We start from the raw sequence: 22,596 nt of genomic DNA on the forward strand, positions 1-22,596 counted from the left end.
CAAAGCATTACCCAAGTATCTCTTGTCTGTCATTAAACACTGATAGGCTGATGATGTGACATACAGGAGCCAAAAGACAGCATTGGTCAAACAATTACTTGATTTCGTATATAAACACTTCCATCCACTAATAATTTCATCCCTATTTTGATACAGATCCAGGTGATTTGTAACAGTACCTATTTTTCACTTTTGACATAGGACATGAAAAACGATCTTTAATTTCTAGATTTTCACTCAGGAAAGGAACCAAATGGAAATAAAAGATTCAGATATGGACATTAACAGTTAACCCTTCAGGTGAGGACTCTTGTGTTTTTCCAGCTCCATCACGCATCACTCAGATCACAGAGAGCCTGATAATGACCCGAGCAAGTTCCATCATCAGGATAGAAATGCTGTGAGCACTCATACCTCCAGAGCCAGAGCCACTAGAAAATATGCTGCAGGGCTAGTCAGAAAATCGGCCTCATTCCTCCGTTTTGCCCATCCTTTCATCAGACTCCCCTGTTAAGCCCTTAATGCTTTCGCTTTGTCACCGAGCTGATCTAAATGCCATCTGATAGCTGGGATTCTGTTCTCGGACGAGCATTAATGAGCACGTTCTTCAGACAGAGCCTCTGGATAGACAGGCCTGGCGGCTGAATAGCTGGCAATCTTTCCCCTCATCACTGAGTTTCAGTTAATTGCAATTATGTTAATTGCAGGTATGTTGAAAATGTCTAGAGCTTTTCACATCTGCATACATTTGCATATGCAGACTGTTTCAGTGGTAGGGCTTTGGTGTTGCTCTTAGTTCATATCCCATATTTACCTGTTGTAGAGCCATTATATAGAGGCACATTGCGAAAGTAGTCATTTGTTTTTGTTTTTCTTCTTTGTGGTGACTTTGTAATCCCTGCTCTACAGTGTTAAAGTCACTGATTAAGCATGTGTCCACAACATAAAGCTCACTGCAGCCTCTCACATCACAGCTTTGGAAATAAAGTAGTTGATATAGCGTCCCTCAAATAAAATGTAAATATGGGTAAATATGTTTCACCAAGTCTAAAGAAGGTTGGTGGTGTGGTGTAGTGGGTAACACCTTCTATGCTGTAGACTGGGGTTCAATCCTCAGCCTGGGTAAGCACCCTACACTACACCAATAAGAGTCCTTGGGCAAGACTCCTAATACCACCTTCGCCTACCTGTATAAAATGATCAAATTGTAAGTCGCTCTGGATAAGAGCGTCAGCCAAATGCTGTAAATGTAAAAATGCTCTCAAGCCTGTAATCTTTTTCTACCTGTGCTGCTTCTCTCTTATGCTCTCACGCCTCGAGAATAATCGATCCATGTTGATTGATTATTTGCAGGGCAAGGTGGTCTCTATCAAAGGCGATAGAGGCGAGAAGGTAAGATCATGGATTAACCAGCCGAACTCCTCAGTGTGGCCTAAACCACGGCATGCTGTCTCGATGGGAATGCAGTCCAGTGTGTAGTCTCTGTGTGCATCTGTGTGTTGTTGTTGTTGTTTTTTTTTTTTTTTCGTCTGAATATCTTGACACTGTTAGAATTAACATTCAGATTTGGCAAGGACGGCAAAAGCTTAGCAAGATTGACGTTTCAGATCAGCGAAGGATGATGCACACTATAGAACGTATTCAACATACCTGTGGACGTTTGCATGAATAAAGGCATCCAGGTCATCCAACAAATGGCATAATATTTGGTAAAAATAATGCAGGCTTGTCTTTAAAGCAGTCAAATTAATGAATCACGATTGCTTTTAATATAGTGCAAGGCATGTCACAGTTGTAAGTACTGTACAAAAGTCAGAGATAATTTTGTATTAAGTTCCTGTCAAAATGGTCTTTAAGTACAAGTTATTCACTTCTTGGGAGATGTTTCTGAGGAGATTAGATATATGATAATCCATTTGCATAAATAAGGGGAAATTCACCTGTCCAAAAAACAGGAGTTTCCAAAGCTACAGAGAAAAGGGGTCCCCTAACAACCACCTGGAAGACCTTGTCACACTAACACTGCCCCCATCAGATAAACAGCACTTAAAGCTTTCATCTCTGAGAGGGAGGAGAACATCAAGCTGCTTCAGATCTGAAAACATCCACAGGTGTTTCTGTCCATCCTTCCACTGTGAGAAGACCACTCAGTGCTGTGGGTCTGAAAGGATGTGCAGCTGTTCAAGAAGAACCTCACTGAGAAAAGGAGACGGACACCAAACAAAGAAGCTGAACAATGAACTGACCATCCCAGAGTCCAGACCTCAACACCACTGAATGGGTTTGATTACTTCATTAAATCATCAACCAGCTTCTAAGACTGAACTTTGGAGGGGTGGAAAACATCCCTGCAGGTTTATTAGAGAAACTGAGAGTGAGTCTCCTGAAAATGAAGGAGGCTGGAATTAAGGTAAAGAGTGACACACTGAATACTGAAAAATGTTATATATCTAGTTTTTGAGGTTTTCCTGCCAAAATGAGTAACTTGTACCTAACAACTACTCTGACAGGAAATAAACGAATGAGGGAAATAAATGAATGACTCTCTAACTTTTATTCAGCAATATAATCACAATAGAGTGCCTTGTCTGTATCATCCAGCCCACAATATGATAAGAATATGAAGCTAAAGCACCAGGTTAAGAGACCACAGACCAGAAATAGCCCTGTTTTTGTTCTCAATGGAGATTTACTGCCAGTGTGTGTGTGTGTGTGTGTGTGTGTGTGTGTGTGTGTATGTGTGTCTGGCCTAATAGCTCACCATGCTTCACAGGTCACTCTAATAGTTTTGTCCCTGAGGGGAGACTGTAATGTACGTAGTAAATCAGCTCTTCTGTTCCAGCAGGCTGAGAGTGAGCGTGTTCTGAAACTAGACTAGCTGCTGTGTAATATGGGCAGAGGGACCGAAAAAAGCCTTCATATTTTAGATGCCAGCATTATGGGAGTGCTGACCACAAGGGTGTTCGAGCCGAGAGCCGAACTGCCACCCATGCCATACTTCTGCTGGGGAGAGAAGGGAGGAAAGATGTTAGATCTGTCTCGAAAACCCATCAGAACCAACCTGTAACACAGAGTCCCTATTGAGAAAATACGGTGTGATGCTTTGGTCACCAAGCCTCTCTAGCAAGATCCACCTCATTCTAGAGTTTCCTCACCTGGTCCAGCACTCGAAGGGCAAAGTCCATAACCGCGCTCTGTTGGGTGTGTCGTGTCATCTGAACACATTGCGAATAGCACTTTTTTTTGTTACAGTAGATTTTTCGGTAACACTTTCTATGAATGTCACGTTTGTAAGCATCTATAAACACATTCATGACATGTTACAATGCATTCATAAGGCATCATAACATGGCTGAAATATTTATAAAAATGCATTTCACGTTATATTTCACGCTTGAGATGCATTATGACTTGTTAACATAATGCATTATAAGTACCGTTCATAGCAAATTATAAGAGCTCATAAGTTGTATTTGTCTGCTCTAAGCAAAGTGAAGCATATTGTGCTAAAGCCTCCTCCGGTGAGGTTTCAAGTTCAAATATTTACTGAAGAATTTACTGAAAAGCTTAAACACACACAGTAAAGAACATTACAGGCTTCAAATAGTGGTTCTAGGGGAGGGGCTGATGGGTACTTGGCTTGCTGTGATGTGAAGTGAGAGTGCTGGGTAAGAAAAGCACATTATAGCAGTGATTCTAGGCTGGTCAGCCTGTTTGGAGCATTTGAATATTCAGGGCTGAAGCCCTGAAGATGCAGCCCTAACAAAATGACTATACTGGACATCTCAGGATGTAAATAAACTCTGTATTTGTCTTTACTTTACGGGCTCCAAGCTCAGACGGACTTCTTTGGCACTGAACATATAACATGTTATTAACACTGCTTATAATGCATTATATTAACAATTCATAATGTATAATAAACATGGCTATAAAGTGTTATTCATTTTTCTACATTTTTATAACCATGTTTATAATGCCATATGAAAGCATTATAACATGTTATAAATGTGTCTATAGATGCTTACAAGCGTAACATTCACAAAGTGTTACTGAGTTTTCCATAGTGCTTCTGCATTTCTATTGTAGTGATTAAAGGGACTGTTTCCAACAGAGCTGAGGGCTTCTGGAGACAGTGAACAGAGGGGTCAGGAGTCATGGATCAGGGTTGGCAGTTAGGGAGGCTGAACATGGTGCAAAGTGCATTATTTTTAGTTATGCCTACAGTACTGCTATAACCCAGTGAGCATTTCAAGACTTCCATTTTTAGGCCCCAGTAGACGCCCTCAGCTGGAAAAATGTCCTCCTTGCATACAGAGTCTTGTTGGCATTTCCTGAGATGGAGCTCAGACCCAGCAAATACTCAGTCCCACACAGTCTAGGCTCTGTGTCTTCTCATAGACCTGTACTTTACTCTGTGTGTCCGGTTTATATGTGGTGTTGGTTTTTATATGAATAAAAACAGGCAGACGGTTGTTGTTCTGAGGGGTTTGCTGGTCAAACTGCATGAAGCTGCATATGTATTTGAGGCGCTTCTCTGTGTCGAATTCTCTGCTTTCTTAAATGCTTCCACCTAAAAATTCTAACCTCTAACAAAGAACAAAAGCTAGAAAGGAAGTTAGTGTCCTGTTATAGAATGATATCTGACCATTGCGAGATGACCTTTCATTAGCATTTTAGTGTCAAGTGTCCCGTTAATGATGTCTGTCTGCTAATGCCTGCCTGTGTTAATGTCTATTCGACTGTTTCTATGCTCCTCAAGTGAAATGTGGTTGTTCTGTGTTCATTTGCCTTTGGTAATATTTTGGTGTGAGAAACTGTAAACAGATCCTATTTTTGGTTAAAATGACTGTTCTTATTAAAATATGATATGAATTGTCCTTTAGTTCACTGCCAAGGATAAAAACGCCACATCACTAGAGAAATGACAGCTGTAGACATTCAGTGTATGTTCAGGGTGTAGGCCTATGATGTAGATGTCATAGCATTAAAGAGACTTAATTACAGGCCTGCAAACAAGACTGTTGCTCAGTTACAAGAAAGCCATAACATTTTGGTTTTGTGTTGGTTTTTCACTGATGTAAAGTCCATGAGAGCCATTGTAGGACACTGCACTAAACTACCAACACACAAAACAGGTCTGCTGAAACCAGGGACCATAATACACTGATTATAAACAGTGCAAGATGGGTACCAAGCTACTCTATGTGAATCAGCGTTTCTCTGTTTTTACCCATTTTTTACCAGGGTGAATAATATATAAAGAATTATATTATCATTTGAGATCCATCCAGCCAATGTTTAAAAGTTTTAATTTCACTTAGTTATAGAAAATTAATAGTAATCAATCAACCTTTAATCAATCATCCTTTATTTTCACCTGGAAAATAGGGCATTGAGGGCGACCCTCGTTTTCAGTGTAGCCGAACATTTACAACGTTAAAGTGATAGAAAAAAAAATTGAATGTAATGTCAAGAAACATTAATGTAGTACTTCATGCGTTATTCATGCGTTATTTAATGTTGGTCAACACTTTTAAAGTATAATTGACCCGTTTTAACAGACAGACCGTGTGATTAAACCCCTTAAAATCCCAGACTTATTACGCGTTAAGACTTATTCACATACTTAGATCGTTCACGCCAGCTTGCCACTTCCAGTGTTGAGCAGAAGCCATTTTGAAGTTCTTTCTTCGTCGACAGGGAGACAGAGGAGTCAGCGGTCAACCTGGGACCAGAGGTGACAAGGGCGAAAGAGTAAGAAACACCTGCAAATGGTTTCCAACCCAGTGCAACACAAAAGCACTCTATAGCATCTAAAGGGGTTCTTCTGTTGTTACAAGATTGACATGGTAACCACATTTGATCCCTTTTAGGTGCTATACAGAACTATTTTAAAAAGGTTCTACGTGGAACCATACCCAACACATTCTCCTTTAGTCTGAAGTATCATTTCACTATGCAAAGAAGCATTTAGCATGCAAGTGGTTCTATATAGAACTCAACTTTATACATGGAACCATGGTCTTTACTAAAGAACCCATGAAGAACCATGTTTTTTGTGTGTGAGATAATGGCTTTCACTTGTTCTACTGGTTACTTTTGTCTTAATGAGAAATTGAGAAGCATCACTTTATGAAATATGCCATAGGACATTTCCTATGCAGTGTTTAACAGTGTTTATAGACTGGAGCTCAGTGTAACACTCTTAAGAATGATAGTTCTTTAAGGGTTCTTTGGTAAGGAAAACAATTCTATAAAGAACCATGAACACTTAAAGAACTGTTTTGCATTTATAAAAGGGTTCGTTGCATGATGAAAAGTTCTTTAGAATGTACTGAAGATGGGTCTATATAGAGCCTTTTTGGAAAGTGTTCTTTATAGCACCTAAAAAGGGTCCTTCTATGGTTATTCTTTTGGGTGCTATGTAGAAACCTTTTCAAAAATGTTCAATATGTTTATAAAGAACAATCTAAAGCATGTTCTCCATGAATCCGAAGACCCTTTTCACCATGCAAAGAAACTATTAATCATGCAAAGGGTTTTATGAGTCTTTAAGGTTCTATATAGAACCAAACTTTTTTACTAAAAAAAACCTAGAAGAACCATCTTTTTTTAAGAGTGTAGATTATGTGCTCTGTAGGGATCTGATGGCTTGCCAGGGCTTGGGGGCAAACAGGGAGACAAAGGAGAACAGGTGAGCAGCCTATAGTCACATTGTACTTTATTTTATGTATCTCTCTATTTGTTTGTTGGTGTGTTTGTTTGAAAACATTAATAACAATGTTGTATTGCTATTTGTGTTCATCTGTGTTTCAGGGTCAAACAGGGCCTACTGGACCTGCTGGTGTGCCTGGTCCACTGGGACCACAGGTGAGATTCAAAAAAGTATACTAGACATGCTACTGGCCCTGTCAGACTGTATCTGTGACCTCATGTGGCAATAAATTAATCCTTAAAGTCAACTTAAATCAGATTATAGCATACAACTTATTCATCAGTACCATAGCTAGATGGGGTAGGAGGGGGAGGTGAAACATGAAATTATTGGTTAATATTATGTTTCTCCACCCACTGGTGCACTGTGATTTAATCAGAAATTATACTTTGACGGAAGATGTAACATGAAGGCTGGCTTATCTCACACAAGGATGGAACCCACATAAGGATTGATCAGATACCCAGCAGACAGTTTTCTGAAAACTAAAGGGGAAAGCAGTCAACAGAAAAGGACACAGATCTTTGTGTCTGTTATACTTACACTGAAAGATTTATGCTCAAGTCTCAACAGAGAAACCAATATCAAAGTTAGTCAGAGAGACATGCTCATGGCATTGTGAATCAAGAGTGAGTGGTGAGCAGTGGGAGACCTCGCCTTAAGCAGAACGCCCACAGCTGTAAGAGATCATCCCAAATCAGCTCCTCTCAGTTTTCTGACTATTCCTATTGGTTGGAGGTTGCCTAGCAGGAGGCTAGGACATTACATGAACATTACAGGCTAGAACTTTGTCTTTTAAATTGCACACATCACATTTAAAATGTCCAGGAGCATGACCTTGCAAGATAGAAACAGACCATTTTAATGTCAGTTTTGCATGAATGAGAAGAAAGGCCTGCTTGAATCTTGTTGACTCATATCACTCTTGAAACAGCATTAGAAATTAAGGACTAAAGATGTGATCAAAAATACACTATATGGCCTTCACTGGAAGGATAATGTTAATGCCAAATCCAGAAAAACAACGCCGTAGCATCATCCCTCCTGCACCAAACTTTACAGTTGGCACAATGCAATCAGGCAGGTAATGTTCTCCTGGCATTCGCCAAATTCCAGACTCATCCATCAGACTGACAGATAGAGAAGCATGATTCTTCACTCCAGAGAACATGTTTCCACTGCTTCAGAGACCAGTGGTGGCGTGCTTTACACCACTTCAGCAGACACTTGGCATTGCACATAGTGATCTTAGGCTTATGCGCAGCTGCTCAGCCAAGGAAACCCAGTGAAAGAACAAACAAAGTACAGGTGATTTTTACCCACTACACAGCAGTCCAAAGTAGTATGATCTACTGCTTCATGGCTTTGCTGTTGTTGCTCCAAGATGCTTCCATTTCACAATAATAGCACTTACACTTGACCAGGTGTAACGCGGAGCGAGGTAGCGGTTGCATGTGCGGAGGCAAGCGACTTTTATTGAGGGAAAATCCAAAATCAGGGTCGTAACGTTCCAGGTTCATATAGCCAACACGGAGAGATTCAGGTACAGACATGACAGACAAACTAGAACTGAACAGAACGAAACATCCAACACTACTAACAAAGATTCAAACAGGGCAAGGACAAAGACCAGCAAACACAAAGGGCTTAAGTACACACCAGGAAGACGAGGGACAGGTGAAAACAATCAGGGGCGGAGTTGTAAAACAAGGGGCTGGACTAAACCAAAACAAAAACGCACATGGACAGGACTGGGAGGGGCCAATCGTGACACCAGGGCAGATCTAGTAGAGCAGAAATTTCACAAACTGACTTGTAGCAAAGGTAGTATCCTGTGATAGTGTCACATTTAAAGTCACTGAGGTCTTCAAAACGGCACTGTATGTTTGTCTTGTGTTTGATTTTATACACCTGTAAGCAATGATTGTGGCTGAAACACCTGAACTGAGTAATTAGGTGGGGTCTCTTTTTGGCAATATAATATATTAATACCTATGCCATCTTTAATATGATTTGACCATTTCTTGCTGTTTTCCTTTTGTAGGGTGCCCAAGGTGATGCAGGACTCCCTGGAGCTCCTGGTCTCCAAGGTGTTTCTGTAAGTAAACACTGCATAATGTTACTGGCAGTTTGGAAACTCCTGCTACTGGTTTTCCTCTTCTTGATGCAGCTAATTCAGCTCATTTCATGTAATATCTAACAATACATAATGTTATAGAACAATATTAAGATCTGTTAGTTAACTAAGTTCATTTTTCTTTCTGAGATGTGGAAATTATCAGTGTTTGTAACCAAGATAACTAGATACCACATGGTTTGTCTGGAATTGATTCCACTGATTTTTGGGGACTGTGTGAGACTATCAACTGTCTGCAAATGATATTAAGATAGCAATCATCGGGGTCCAAGCACCCCATACCATTTATTAGCAAGTAGAACAAGTAATGGGCAGAGTGGCCTCCATTTAAAAAATAAATGCATGGTCTCAAGAGAAGATGTCTGCCAGATTTAGCACACATTTAACCTTTAACTGTGATGTGGCAAGAAATTTTTAACAAAATAACTAAAAGACCAACATTTTTATGAACTATATTTATATAAGCACATGTTCATCACAAAGATGTTCTTCTAGGAACAAACCCCACTATGTGTGTTTGTGTCATTAGGGTGATCCTGGCAAAAAAGGAGAGAAAGGAGCACCAGGAGAGAAAGTAAGCACTGAACCCTTTTCATCAAATTACAGTGCTTCAACTGTGCTTCAACAAGTGCTTTAAGACAACAGCAACATGTTAACATGCGTGCATACTTAGAAGCATGTGACTGTATGTGTGTATGTGTGTGTACTAGTACATGAGTGTGTGTGTGTGGTTGTCTGCTCTTGCGTGTGTATATACAGAGGTGGGCTGATGGCTCCAACAGATGTCTCAGCGTTGATGAAGTCTCCATATTTCTGTATTTCCTGTGAGGTAGAAGTGGGGGCGTATGTGTTTGAACTGATCTCTGGTCAGCGAACAATGAGTTCACTAAAAGTCATGTATTATTCTTGTGCATCCTGTATTCCGGTCAGGCAAAGGACTAACTCCAGTTTCAGAATTCCAATGCAGTGTAATTCCAAAGCAAAATGAGTCAAACATTCTAGAACCTAGATATGAGAATCCTTAACAACAATTTAAAACTGTTGTAGAATCCTAGCTACCAATGGAAAATTGTTCTAGAATCTTAGTTACCAATGCAAAAAATGCAAGTCTGTTCAACAATTCTAATTAACAATGCAAGTCGGTTCTAGAATCCTAGTTACCAGTGCAAAACTGTTCTAGAATCCTAGTTACCAGTGCAAAACTGTTCTAGAATCCTAGTTACCAATGTAAGACTGTTCTAAAATTTCACTCAACAATGCAAGACTTTTTCTAGAATCCTAGTCACCAATGCAATACTGTTCTAGAATCCTAGTTACCAGTGCAAAACTGTTCTAGAATCCTAGTTACCAATGCAATACTGTTCTAAATTTGTAATCAGCAATGCAAGACTGTTCGACAATTCTAATTAACAATGCAAGTCTGTTCTAGAATTCTACTCAACAATGCAAGACTTTTCTCGAATCCTAGTCACCAATCCAAAATTGTTCTAAAATGTTTATCAGCAATGCAAGCCTGTTCTAGAATCCTAGTCACTAATGCAAAACTGTTCTACATTCCTATTCATCATTGCAGAACTGTTCTAGAATTTGGGTCAAGAGCACAAAACTGTTTCTAGTTGACAACTGGAAATTCTGGAGCATTGATAGAGTGTTCAGCCGAAAGCTGTAAAACTTTAGCAAACTCAGTCTAGATGTAGTTTCAGCGCATTGATGATTCAGCTTGAGTAGAAGGCTAACAGTGCTCTGAGCCCAAGCGAATGGAGATGATAGCGAATGAAAGAACAGATCAGTGGTGCTTGACATTTCGGCATGTGTCAAGTGCACTTCCCCCTGAGGGACACTTATTGTTCGGTCTGGAACGGCCTCATCTGCTCAGGATGTAATTTGCAAACAGAGAAGGCCAAAGTGGAGGCTCAGCTGTCAATTACTGCAGGATTATAAATGCTGCAATTAGTTAAAGGTTAAAGCAAACTTCATAGAGGCCTGGGAGCGTTTCGGTGTACACTGAAAATCCTGCTAATACTTTTTTCTGATAGAATCATTTTTTATTTCTGGAAAGGCTGTCGCCATCAAGGCTAACGTAATACATTGACCTGTGCCTGTCCTTGTACATGTGATTCATGCTACACACAGCTTATTTTCCCATCTGGTATTTCCCCTCGCACTCTTGACCTTGCCCGTGTAAGAGGCTCTAAAGCGGCAGGGCCTCCAGGCTGCAGAAGCGTATGGATGCCCATGTTTGTGTAGGGGTTTCAGAGAGGGTTATGTTACAGTCATCACGCTGGTCAACCTGTCTGCTTCAGGAAGACACAGAGAGAAGACTGGAGATGTAGTTAGTGTTAGAGGCTGAGATGGAGGGGCTTTACACGAACACAACCTGTTTTTGTGTGTGAAGGTCTTAGATAAGTCTCATTGGTGGGTATGTATAGATATTCTGTTGAATGCATTAGAAGCCAAATGCATGAGTTCCAGGCTAATTGGTTCTCCTCCTTGGCAAAAATCATCACTTCTTTGTCGAATGAATGAGAGTCAGGTCATGCAGCACAAATGGATATGCATGAAACATTAATAATACTGTCAAATTTTTTAAGGGGCAGCAAGGGTTGGATGGCTTTCCTGGTAAACCTGGAGTTCCAGGAAAAGATGTGGGTATTCAAATGCAAGACACATTATAATGTACAAGTATAACATTTACAATTGTGCTGTTCATCTCACAGCCACGTTTCTATCTACATTTTATTGTATATGATTGGTCAAACTACTTTTTAAAAAGGTCTGCTTATCTAAAAAATGTTGAATTTCCCTAAAACCAGGGCCTGAGAGGTCTTATTGGTGTTCCTGGCCCGGATGGAGTCAAAGGAGAAAAGGTATGGACAAGGCCACTCATTATTACATAGTTTGTCTGTTTTTCAATCTTTTTGATGATTCATGCATTAAATGCACCGATATGGAATTTTTGAGACAATGATGATGACTGATTAGGAGATTCTGTTATGGTGTTATAGTTGGAGATACTGAGGGCAGGACGATGTCAGGCACAGTGCAAAATGAGACCGGGCTAAATCTTTCATTTGTGTCTCGTGATCTTGTTTCGTATCACTGGAATCAATTACTATTTGAATGGCTCTGTTTTAGGTTTTGAACAAACTCGACTGTCCTCCTCCTCTTTTGGTGTTAAAGTGCTGCTATTCTCACATCTGAGGAACCAGTTTTTTATGTGTCTGACTCTAATTACTGGGTTCAGCACAAACACAGGCATGAACACACACATTCCAGCTGAAGTGTGTGAGCTGCTCAGATATGGAAACTTTCCTTTCAAATGATTCCAATAATGATACACTGTCTGGAGCTTGTGTGTTGTGTTGTGATGCAGAACCTGCATCATCACTGGTTCAGTTTGCCAAGATGTGATTATAGAGAAATTCTTGATGCATCTTTTTTTTCTAAAAACCGACGTACTCTAAACTACGGAAGTCCAGAGAGGTCATGAGGTATGGATTGTTAATTGTCTTGTGATCTCATGACAGCAAAGTTGAGATAACAAGTTAATTATATTGTGACCTCAAGATAAAAAAGTTGTTATCTAGAGGTATAGAATTAATTATCTTGTGATCTCAGGATAGCAAAGCTGTTGTCTTGAGTTGACGAGTTAGGTATCCTGTGATCTCAATATAACAAAGTTGTTGTCTAGAAATAACAAGTTAATTGTCTTGTGATCTCAGGATAAAAACGTTGTTAGCTAGAGACAACGAGTGAATTATCTTGTAGTCACAGGATAGCAAAGTTGTTATCTTCAGGTAATGAGTCAAGTATCTTATGATGTCATGACAACAAAGTTGAGATAACAAGTGAGTTATATTATGATCTCTAGATAAAAAGCTGTTATCTAGAGATAATAAGATATCTTGTGATCTCAGGATAGCAAAGTTGTTATCTTGGGATAATGAGTTAAGTGTCCTGTAATCTCAATATAACAAAGTTGTTATCTTGAGATAATGAATTAAGTATTCTGTGATCTCAAGATAACAAAGTTGTTAAAATGAGATCACAAGGCAATTAACTTATCTCAAGATAACAATCCAGAAAATTACAGCAACAGCTCCTGTCCTTTCCGGACTTCCGGACTTCCATACAGTTAAAAACAGCACATTGTGTCTTTAAGCAGACACATCAGTGTGTTCAGCTGGAGACGGCATGTTGAGGTTCTTATAACACAAAATGTGTTGAGATGTTTCTGTGCCCAGTTTGGGAAAACAGATTTGGTCTTATTCACAAATTATTCACTGATTATTTATCAGAAAAATATTTGACAAAAAGGGCGTGTGGTTATACGAGACGTCACTTTTTAGAGTGCATTAGAGTGAAATAATTATCTTGAGATTGGGATTAAGAACATGCTTTTCTGAGAATACTGTGGAAGTCGTGAGACCAACTGTATGTTTCATTACATAAACACTATAATTAGTCCTGTTAATCTTGGATTTGGTGCGGAACAATAAAATGCTAGGCTTATAATATGCTGAGTCTGCATATTGCACTGCGCCGCTCTGAAACACATCATTGAGAAGGCAGATGAAACTTTTTGCTAAGGAGGCTAATGAGTTTAATAGCTGGGTCCAGAAACAGCGGAATAAAATGTTTCTGGGGCGCCTCATGAAAGATCACAAGCAATAGCTCGCAGTTAGCTGTAGTTGTAGATTCGACATTACAACATCCAACTACAGCAATAGCAATTTACAGGAATAGCAATTGGTTTTTATTGCTCTACTTGCTGCCACTGATTTTTCAGCTTCTCAACACAATTGCTATCAGCTAAAAATGTAAACCTCCAGTTCCAGCCCCACGTTCATTTCAGCTGGAGTACATTTTTTGCCATTTGGCTGACGCTCTTATCCAGAGCGACTAACAATTCGATCATTTTACACAGGAAGGCCAAGGTGGTGTTAGGAGTCTTGCCCAAGGACTCTTATTGGTATAGTGTAGGGTCCTTGCCCTGGTGGGGGATTGAACCCCAATCTACAGCATAGAAGGCAGAGGTGTTAACCACTACACTAACCAACCAACCAACCAATCAACTGACATCCATCCTTCTTGGATGTCAGTTAATTAACTCCTGAGGATACTCAAATATCAAAATGTGTCAGAATGATCATCCCTAATTGTCTTTTGTGAAAATATGTTGATGTATCGAGACATTTTGGCCATATGCCATATTCTTTGTTAGTGCATATGCTCCTGTAACATTAGCAATTTTCATGGAAATCATTACTTCTATAAGGAGCTGGCTCTACAAGTAGGTTGAACTCCCAGTATAAGCTGTGTGTGCACACTCTACATTTGTTTTAAACCTGTTTCACCTCTCGTTCTTCAATTAAATGATGCATGCAAAAGTGATTTGCATGCTAGTAGTGCCCCCTGCTGGAGAGACTTCAGACTGCTACATGGGCCCTACTCGAGTAAAAGAGCAGTCTAGTATTTAAATGGTTCTAGTGGTTTTGGGGGATGTTCCAAGATAAAGAGCACTTTCTCTTCTTGAGTTCACCATATAGCATGGAGATGTCTTACATACTGCGCCAACGTTGCCCTCATAAGCCCTGTTAAGTGCATTGTGCACTTGAGAAAAATGGGACACCTTTCGGCTCTTTTTTATTTATTTATTTATTTTATTTTTCCTTCATAGGGAGAGAGAGGCCCGGCTGGAATACCTGGAGATGCGGTGAGTGACTGCTTACCTTCTCAGGACTCAATAGCAGGTCCTTATTCCCGCCATTTCAGCCTATTTCCCTCTAATTAGAACCCACACCCAGCGGCAGAAAGATGAAACTCTATCTGTACAGTATCTGTACAGTACTGTTATTCAATTTCCAGTCAAAACAACTGAATTGAATTGGAGTTGAATTTACTGAAAACCATTAACCCCCTAAAATCCCAGGCTTATCACATACCAAGACTTACTATTCAGTAACTACAGGGACTTCAATGCAAACTGAGCTCTTCTTAGATTATGTGTGTAATAAAATGTTGGGCCCACCGTTGCTGTTTCAGGAGTCAAGTACAAGTGATACATTTTTCAGGAGATATTTCTGAGGAGATTAGATATAAGATAATCCACCAAAGTCCACCGAATAAGTGTAAAAACACAAATAATGCAGTTTAAAATGATTAAAATTTAAAGGGGAAATGGATCATTGCATATTCTGTACAAGTTTACATGTACTTTAAAAAAAGTGGTTCTTCAAGAGTTCTTTAGTAAAGACAGTGGTTCTATATAGAACCATGAACACTCAAACACCCATTTGAGTGCATAAAGGGTTCTTTGGATGGGGAAAAGGTTCTTATCATAGTCACAAGCTTGACTTCGTAAGAATAGCAGAACGTTTTGGTGCTATATAGACTCATAGGCAATGCATTGTCCATCAATCTGAAGAACCATTTCACCATGAAAACAACCTGGGTGTTTGAGTGTTCATGGTTCTATATGGAACCATCGTCTTTACTAAAGAACCCTTGAAGAACCACATTTTTAAGAGTGTAGTTTAAGTCTAAACAGGCCATGAGCCCGCCGGCAGGCCAAAAGTTTTATTACCCCCCTTTAGAACCTAAGAACCTAGCTCAACCAGTTTGTATTGAATTCCCTGTAGTTACTGAATAATAAGCCTTAGTGTGTAGCCTGAGATTTTAAGGGGTTAAAAGACTTAAAAGGTTTCTTCTTTAGAGAAGAAGTTATGCAGATCCCAATTATTGCCAGTCTTTTAGGGACTTAGTCTTAGTAAGAGTGAGATGTTTCAACACGTCTCCTCATATCTAGCCGTATTGTTCTACTGCTATTTTGATATTTTTATGTGCCCTGAATTTATATGTTGAACTTAATAGACAGCATGATTACTCAAGCAGAGCTGTCCTGAGTGTGGACACCATATAAATGAACTGGTGGGTTTAATTTCTCATGATGGACCATTTCAGCTTGCAAGAAGGGGAAAAGATCATAGTGCCCGTCACCAAGATAACTCAGCTGTCACCAGCAGGCCTGTTTTATTTTTGACAGATTCAATTTCAGTCAGAAATTAAAACCTGTCTCACCCTCATTTAAAAGCTTTGAGACCTAAATCTAAACGCCACATCGTATCTTGAAGCTTTTCTTCTCACAGCAACAACAACTTGCATGAATAACATTACTGTCGCATCATTACTGCTGCTATCACTGTCATATTACTGATATTACATCAGTTTTCTATAATGACCATATTGGATATTTATGTTTCCTTGTGCTCTGTCAGGTCCAGTTGGCAGGCCTGAAGGGAGAAGACGTGAGTATGCCGGCTTTTCATTTTAATTAATGTTGTCTGAGAGGTGTTTGTGATTGTAACATCGTATCATAATTTTCACAGAATTTCACCTGTGCTTAAAGGGGCTAAACCTTTTTTTTTGTTGTTCCAGGGCGTCCCAGGTCCCTCTGGCCCTGCTGGAGCAGATGGGCCTCCTGGGCCTCCTGTAAGTCCATTAACCTGTTTCTCCCATCACATACTACAAAGTACTCTCACTGAAAGAGGAACTGTCACTGTGCATGGCTGCATGATATAGATAAAATATCATCTTGGGATGATATTGGTGCTTTGGCATACGTTACAATGCATTGGTGTTAAATATTTGACCCCGATCATGCCAGAAAATGACTTAATTCATCAAAGTTCCCAGGTAAGCTCACCGAGAAATGTTTGTAATCCATCATGAAGCTCAAAGCACATTGTAAACAGATGTTTACTTGCACAGAAGCAAGGCTCATCTGCATTGCAGTCTTTGTAAATAACAGGATTGCAAAAGCCAATATTGTGAAACCGGCTTAAAAACAAAACAACACTTGGTGAAATATTCAACCCCCTTTAAAAGCCATCGGAATTGTCTGGACTAAAAATGACGCTTTGATGTATTCTTCTTTATCACGTTATTGATAAGATTCTTCAAAATGAATTCATTAAAACGGATATTGGTTTTATGTAAGAAAACAAAATTCGAAATACTCGCAAACTAACTTGGATATGTTTTGAACCCCTGTGATGTGAAAGCTCTAAGTTTCACAGATACATAGTTGTCTTATAATTGGCCTCTACCTGTGAATCATTTAAAAAGTTGACCTTTTCTGGATAAAAGACCCCTTAATTCACGTACCTTTGGTCAGACTGTGTAAAGCTGTGAAAAATAAGACCAAAGAGTGTTTTAAGGCAATAAGAGATAAAGTTACAGACATGTAAAGGTTGAAAAGGCTACAAAATAGAAGTGTTAGGATGCCCCAATAAGCAGTGTTGAATCAACTGTGAGGAAAAAGGAAGCTGCATCATAACCACCACAACACTGCCTAGACAGGACCATCCCTCAAAACTCAGCATCAGAGAAATAAGGGGGGCTTGTAAGGGAACCTTGGAGGACCTACATACCTCTGAGGTAAGACTGGAGACTGGAGTGAAAGTGCACCAGCCAGCAATACCAACAACTCTGCAATCATTTGGAGATCATAGGAGGGTGGATAGAAAGACGATGTTACTGAAGAAATATATAATAAAGTCTGGAGTTTGGCAGAAAGCATCAGAGTGACCCAGATAGCATGTGAGATGAGGTTTTGTGGTCAGATGAGACAAACATTGAGCTAATCGGCCAAAATGAAAACACTGTGTGGCGCAGACCTAACACTGTCTACCCTCAACAAACACCGTCCCAGCAGTGAAGCATGGGGGTGGCAGCATCATGTTGCAGGTATGCTTTTCCTCAGTGGGGACTGGGCATCTTGTGAAAAAAAAAAAAAACAACAACAACAAAAAAGAAACGGATGAAATGTGCAAAGTACAGTGAGATGCTGCAAGTCTGTTTCAGCCTGCTAAAAAACTAAAGCCTAAGAGAAACTGGACCTTTCAGCAGGACAGTGCTCCCAAGCACAAGGCCAAAGCAACAGTGGTTGAACAACCAAAAGGTGAATGTTCTACAGTGGCCAGTCCAGTCCAAAAGAGAATCTGTGCCACAGTAAAATTGAAAATTGTGGACTGGGGTTCAATCCTCCCCTGGATGAGCATCCTACACTATACCAATAAGAATCCTTGGGCAAGACTCTTAACACTACCTTCACCTACCTGTGAACTGATCAAATTGTAAGTCCTTCTGGATAAGAGCGTCTCCTAGATGCCGTGAATGTAAAATACTGTCTGGAGCAATGTGAATTTGTCATTTATAATCCAGACAAATCTGATGACTTAAGGGGGTTGAATACTTACAAGGTACGGTATACTGTGTCACATATTACAAATATTGTCCAGTAATACAGTCACTAACATGCAGTTAGACATACTGGTGAACAAAGTTTGGGTGGCCCTGGTGAAATTCTCATGTTTTGTGACACTGATTTTCTAAGGGAGAGAAAGTCAACTCGTCCTCCACAGATGATGGGAGTACTATTATTTAGACAACTCATATACATATATTTCTCAATGTTGTCTTGTGCAAATGCTTTTTGAACTGTTAAATTTGCCATATTTCCCGCCCTGAGCTCTGAACTTCAGTAAACATTTTATTTTTGCACTTCCACCTGGAGAACACCCACACGGTTTCCCCCTGGAGGACCAACACAGTGTCATATGTTTTACACCCAGGCCACATTTTATGCTTTATTTTTCTCTAAAATGTTCAATTCAGCAAATAGACAGTAATTGTGCATTAAAATGTATAGACATGTGTTCTTTGTAGCGATGTGCTGCTTATTTTCAATTTATAAAGAAACAAAACATGTCATTTGACCGTGAGTGTCCAGACTTTTGCACACTAATGTATAAGGTAGGCTTTATAAACTACTGTAGCGCTGAATAAAGTCTGCACACAGTATAATCTGTGTACAGTAGTATGACTTCACTAGAGTTCCTACTTAAAGTGTCAGCTCTCGCATAACACATTTTTAACCTCTAGGGATTTTCCTGGTTTTAAACAGAGGTCAGGTGAAAATGTCATCAGACACATTAAGATATCCATGACGACCCATGACCAGGAGCTGTTCAAGCGTAAATGTATATAAAAAAAAAAATAGGCTATAATTGAAGTGTCATTTTATTCTCTCTGTCAGGGTCCACCTGGTCCACCTGGCGAGCCTGGAGAGCCTGGAGAAAACGGCCAAAGGGTACGTCATTTCAAACTAAAGAGCATCAGTGCACCCTGTGTCTCTGTGTTGCCTTCGCCTGAGGTGCCCAATACGAAATGGACAGTCTGCTCAGAGACCACCACGGTGCATCCAACACCAAAGGCAGCATGGAGCTTCTTTTACACAGTGATAGGAAACACAGTAGCACATAGAAATCTCCAGTTCCACGTGCTGGTCCAGTTTACCATGATCAATGAGGACATGCACACTTACCAACTACTCTGGGGGCAGATATTAATGAGTTGAAAGTGATTAAGGAGAGAAACACTCTAAATGTACGTTAAAACGCACCCATATTGTGTTATATCCACAGCCACCAAACAGATATTCACTGTAATAGAAAACATTCGAGCATTAAAATCAGCCACGCCAATTAAACCAGTGATTTTTTCACTGTTATATATTACTTTAGTGGTCATATTAATTACCTTACGCAGAACGTGAAATGCCTTATCGCTTCATTGATAGTTAAACAACTAAGTATTCTCTCAGACTGTGAGCTGTGGTGAGCTGACAATGTTCAGGTCTCTGATGAACCTCAAATTGGGAACAATGGGTAAACATCATATGCATACTGAAGTAAGTTACATAGAAAATAAACTTGGATTATTACAGCATCATATATATATATATATATGACATGGGAATAACATTATTAAGCCTTAACAAGGCATGATCTCATTCCCACTTCTTACTAAGTCGTGACCATGTCTAAATTATTTCATTCCCACACCATACTAAGTCGTGGCCACATATTAGGATCTTGTTCCCATGCATTAATATGGAGTGGCCATGCATTATTTTAATTTGTCCTCGATGTCGTCAACAGGTCATTGTAGTTCTGTCTGTGTGAAGCCAGTTCATTTCACAGACCACTGTATACCTTCATCCAATAAACCAACCCCCACCACCACCTCCGTAGTCAGATTACATGACTTTTTAGACCAGTAATACTAACAATAACCAGACAGACTAAAAGAAATCTGAGCACAACAGAATTATTGATGATAACTGAACAAAGTGTATGTGGAAAACTTAATAGACTAGATTTCCTGTATCCCAGATATAACTGAATGTTATAATGCATTCATAAAGCATCATAAACATAGCTATAAATATTTAGAAAAATGCATTACACATTATAGCCATGCTTATTATGCATTATGAATGGTTAACATAAGTACTGTTCATAACAAATTATAAAGCCACATATGTTGTATTTGCCCACTCTAAGTAAAGTGAAGTGTACTGTACTAAAGCCTCCTCCAGGGTTCAGAGTGAGGCTTCCAGTTGAAGTAATTACTGAAGGATTTACTGAAACACTAAAACACAATAAAGCTCATTACAGGCTTCAGATGTCAGTTTAAACCAGGGCTATAAAGTGTAATTCAGTGTAATGAATTTTTATAAATATGTATAAGCCTTATGAATGCATTATAACATGTGATAAATGTGTAAGTAGATCCTTACAAATGTAACATTCATGGAAAGTGTTACCAATGTATTTTATGCAGATAAACCTTATTGATTGATTGACTGATCGATTGGTTCTTTTATTGCCAGATGCCTCTGGTAACTGTATCCGCTGCATCAAGATGTAATTTAAGTCTGCTGTAGCCCAATATACATAAACATGGACCATGTTGCATATACAGTAAACAATATACAATACAATATACAATATAAAACTTTAGGTATAGGAAAATCTGGGGAAAAAAAACAATATGATAATAATAATATATGTGTTGACACCTATGGTAAAAAAAAAATAAAAATTCCAACAGTATGGAAAAAAGTTATTCAGCTGCATTTACTGTACTTGTCCAACAGATGGCACCAAAGCTTTTTTTTTTTTGACGGTAGTTGTTATTCATTTTCTGTTTACCCCTTTCTAGGGAAAGAAAGGAGAAAGTGGATTGCCTGGAGTTGATGGGCTTCCTGGACCACCTGTAAGAGCAGCAGACACATTATGCCATACTGATGATTTCTGACAGAACCTCTCACTGTGTAGTGCTGACTCCAAATAGCTCTTCCCACCTTTTTTCCTCTTCCCGGAATAAATCCCACCTTCCTCTTCTTCCCTGATTACATCCACAGAACAGAGGCGGGCACAGTGATCATGTGTACTGTCTAAAAGTGTCCAGTCGGCCTTCTAAAGAGTGAAATCCATTCCTGACACAGGTGCTCAGTTGTGCACTCAGAGCTTGTATAATCGCCGTAGAAAAGTCCTGAACAATAGAATGGGATGATCTGGATGAGCTGCATGTGAGCCTAAGTTCACCATGATCAAAGCCAAGTGTCAGCTAGAGGGGTATAAGGCCCCCCGGCATTGTGCTGTGGAGTAGTGGAACTGTGGTCTCTGGAGTGATGGAGCTCCTTCCAATACCTTTGGGATGAGTTGGACTGATCCAGAACCGGCCATCAGTACCTGACCTCACTAATGCTCTACCAAATCCTCGCAGCAATGTTCCAACATCTAGCATATAGCCTTCCCAGAAGAGTAGAGGCTGTTGCAGCAGCAGAGGAGGACAAACCCCCTATTAATACCCTTCATTTTAAAAGAAACACAGGAGCAGCATGTGTTGGACATTAAGTGCATCTTTATACCTGTTGATGTGTGATTCATCAGAGCTCCCCCTAGTGGCTGGCAGTGGATTTTCAGTCATAGTCATTATGTATTAGCATGTCAGATGGGCTTCATAAGAGCTGCCTTATATTATACTGAGTACTATTATACTATTACATTGCTTAAAAAATATGGTTCTTTAAGGGTTCTTTAGTAAAGAAAATGGTTCTACATAGAGCCTTGAACACTCTTAGCACCCTTTGCATGATTAAAGGGTTCTTTGCATGGTGAAAGCGTTCTTCTGATTGTTGGAGAATGTGCTGTAGATGGTTCTGTATAGGACCTTTTGGAAAAGGGTTCTATATAGCACCCAAAAGGGCTCTTCTATTGTTACAAGCTTGACATAAGACATAATGCTTTGAAAAGGTTCCATAAAGAACCACCCACAGCGGATTCTTAAGAATCCTTTCACGATGCACAGAACTCTTTAATCATGCAAAGAGTTCTTTGAGTGTTCATCGTTCTTGATGGAACTGTTATCTTTACCAAAGAACTTTCAAAGAACTCTCTTTTGTAAAAGTGTTGCATTAGCATGATTTGCTCTCAACTAGGCTCCATTTCCACATTGTACTGTATCATTAAAATAAATCGTAGTCATAATTTAAGACGAAGTGTTATGACACAGCCCTGTTGATTGTTAATTAGTATGTTGGGTTTTGCTTGTAGGGTCCTGTGGGCCCTCCAGGACCTTCTGGCAACCCAGGGCAGATTGGACCTCCTGTAAGTCTACATGGGAACACAGTAAGAGCTACAAACTGGACAAGGGTGTGAAATAAACTCAACCATTTTAACTTTGTCTCTATCATTTCTAAAGGGACTGCCTGGTGAATTCGGATTATCTGGAAAACCTGGAGAAGCAGGAAAACCTGTAAGAGAATCCAGACTGCAGTCTTTGGAATAAGAACACGGCTCACTTCTGACAGTCGGTCCCTTCTTTAATA

At 39.6% G+C, this 22,596-nt stretch overlaps 1 protein-coding gene across 1 annotated transcript in view; it reads left to right on the top strand.

Annotated features, from left to right (window-relative positions):
• col22a1 (collagen, type XXII, alpha 1) overlaps positions 1-22,596 on the top strand; it is a 125,697-nt gene that overhangs the window by 56,011 nt on the left and 47,090 nt on the right. Inside the window, exons 12-26 of the mRNA XM_017715938.2 lie at positions 1,354-1,392; positions 5,704-5,757; positions 6,644-6,697; positions 6,820-6,873; positions 8,763-8,816; positions 9,385-9,429; positions 11,447-11,500; positions 11,669-11,722; positions 14,536-14,571; positions 16,133-16,162; positions 16,293-16,346; positions 18,955-19,008; positions 20,925-20,978; positions 22,322-22,375; positions 22,470-22,523. Coding sequence (XP_017571427.1) covers positions 1,354-1,392; positions 5,704-5,757; positions 6,644-6,697; positions 6,820-6,873; positions 8,763-8,816; positions 9,385-9,429; positions 11,447-11,500; positions 11,669-11,722; positions 14,536-14,571; positions 16,133-16,162; positions 16,293-16,346; positions 18,955-19,008; positions 20,925-20,978; positions 22,322-22,375; positions 22,470-22,523 — 744 coding nt within the window. The remainder of the gene's footprint in view (positions 1-1,353; positions 1,393-5,703; positions 5,758-6,643; positions 6,698-6,819; positions 6,874-8,762; positions 8,817-9,384; positions 9,430-11,446; positions 11,501-11,668; positions 11,723-14,535; positions 14,572-16,132; positions 16,163-16,292; positions 16,347-18,954; positions 19,009-20,924; positions 20,979-22,321; positions 22,376-22,469; positions 22,524-22,596) is intronic.

Source organism: Pygocentrus nattereri, chromosome 11 (genome assembly GCF_015220715.1).
Source record: "Pygocentrus nattereri isolate fPygNat1 chromosome 11, fPygNat1.pri, whole genome shotgun sequence".
NCBI lineage: Eukaryota > Metazoa > Chordata > Actinopteri > Characiformes > Serrasalmidae > Pygocentrus > Pygocentrus nattereri.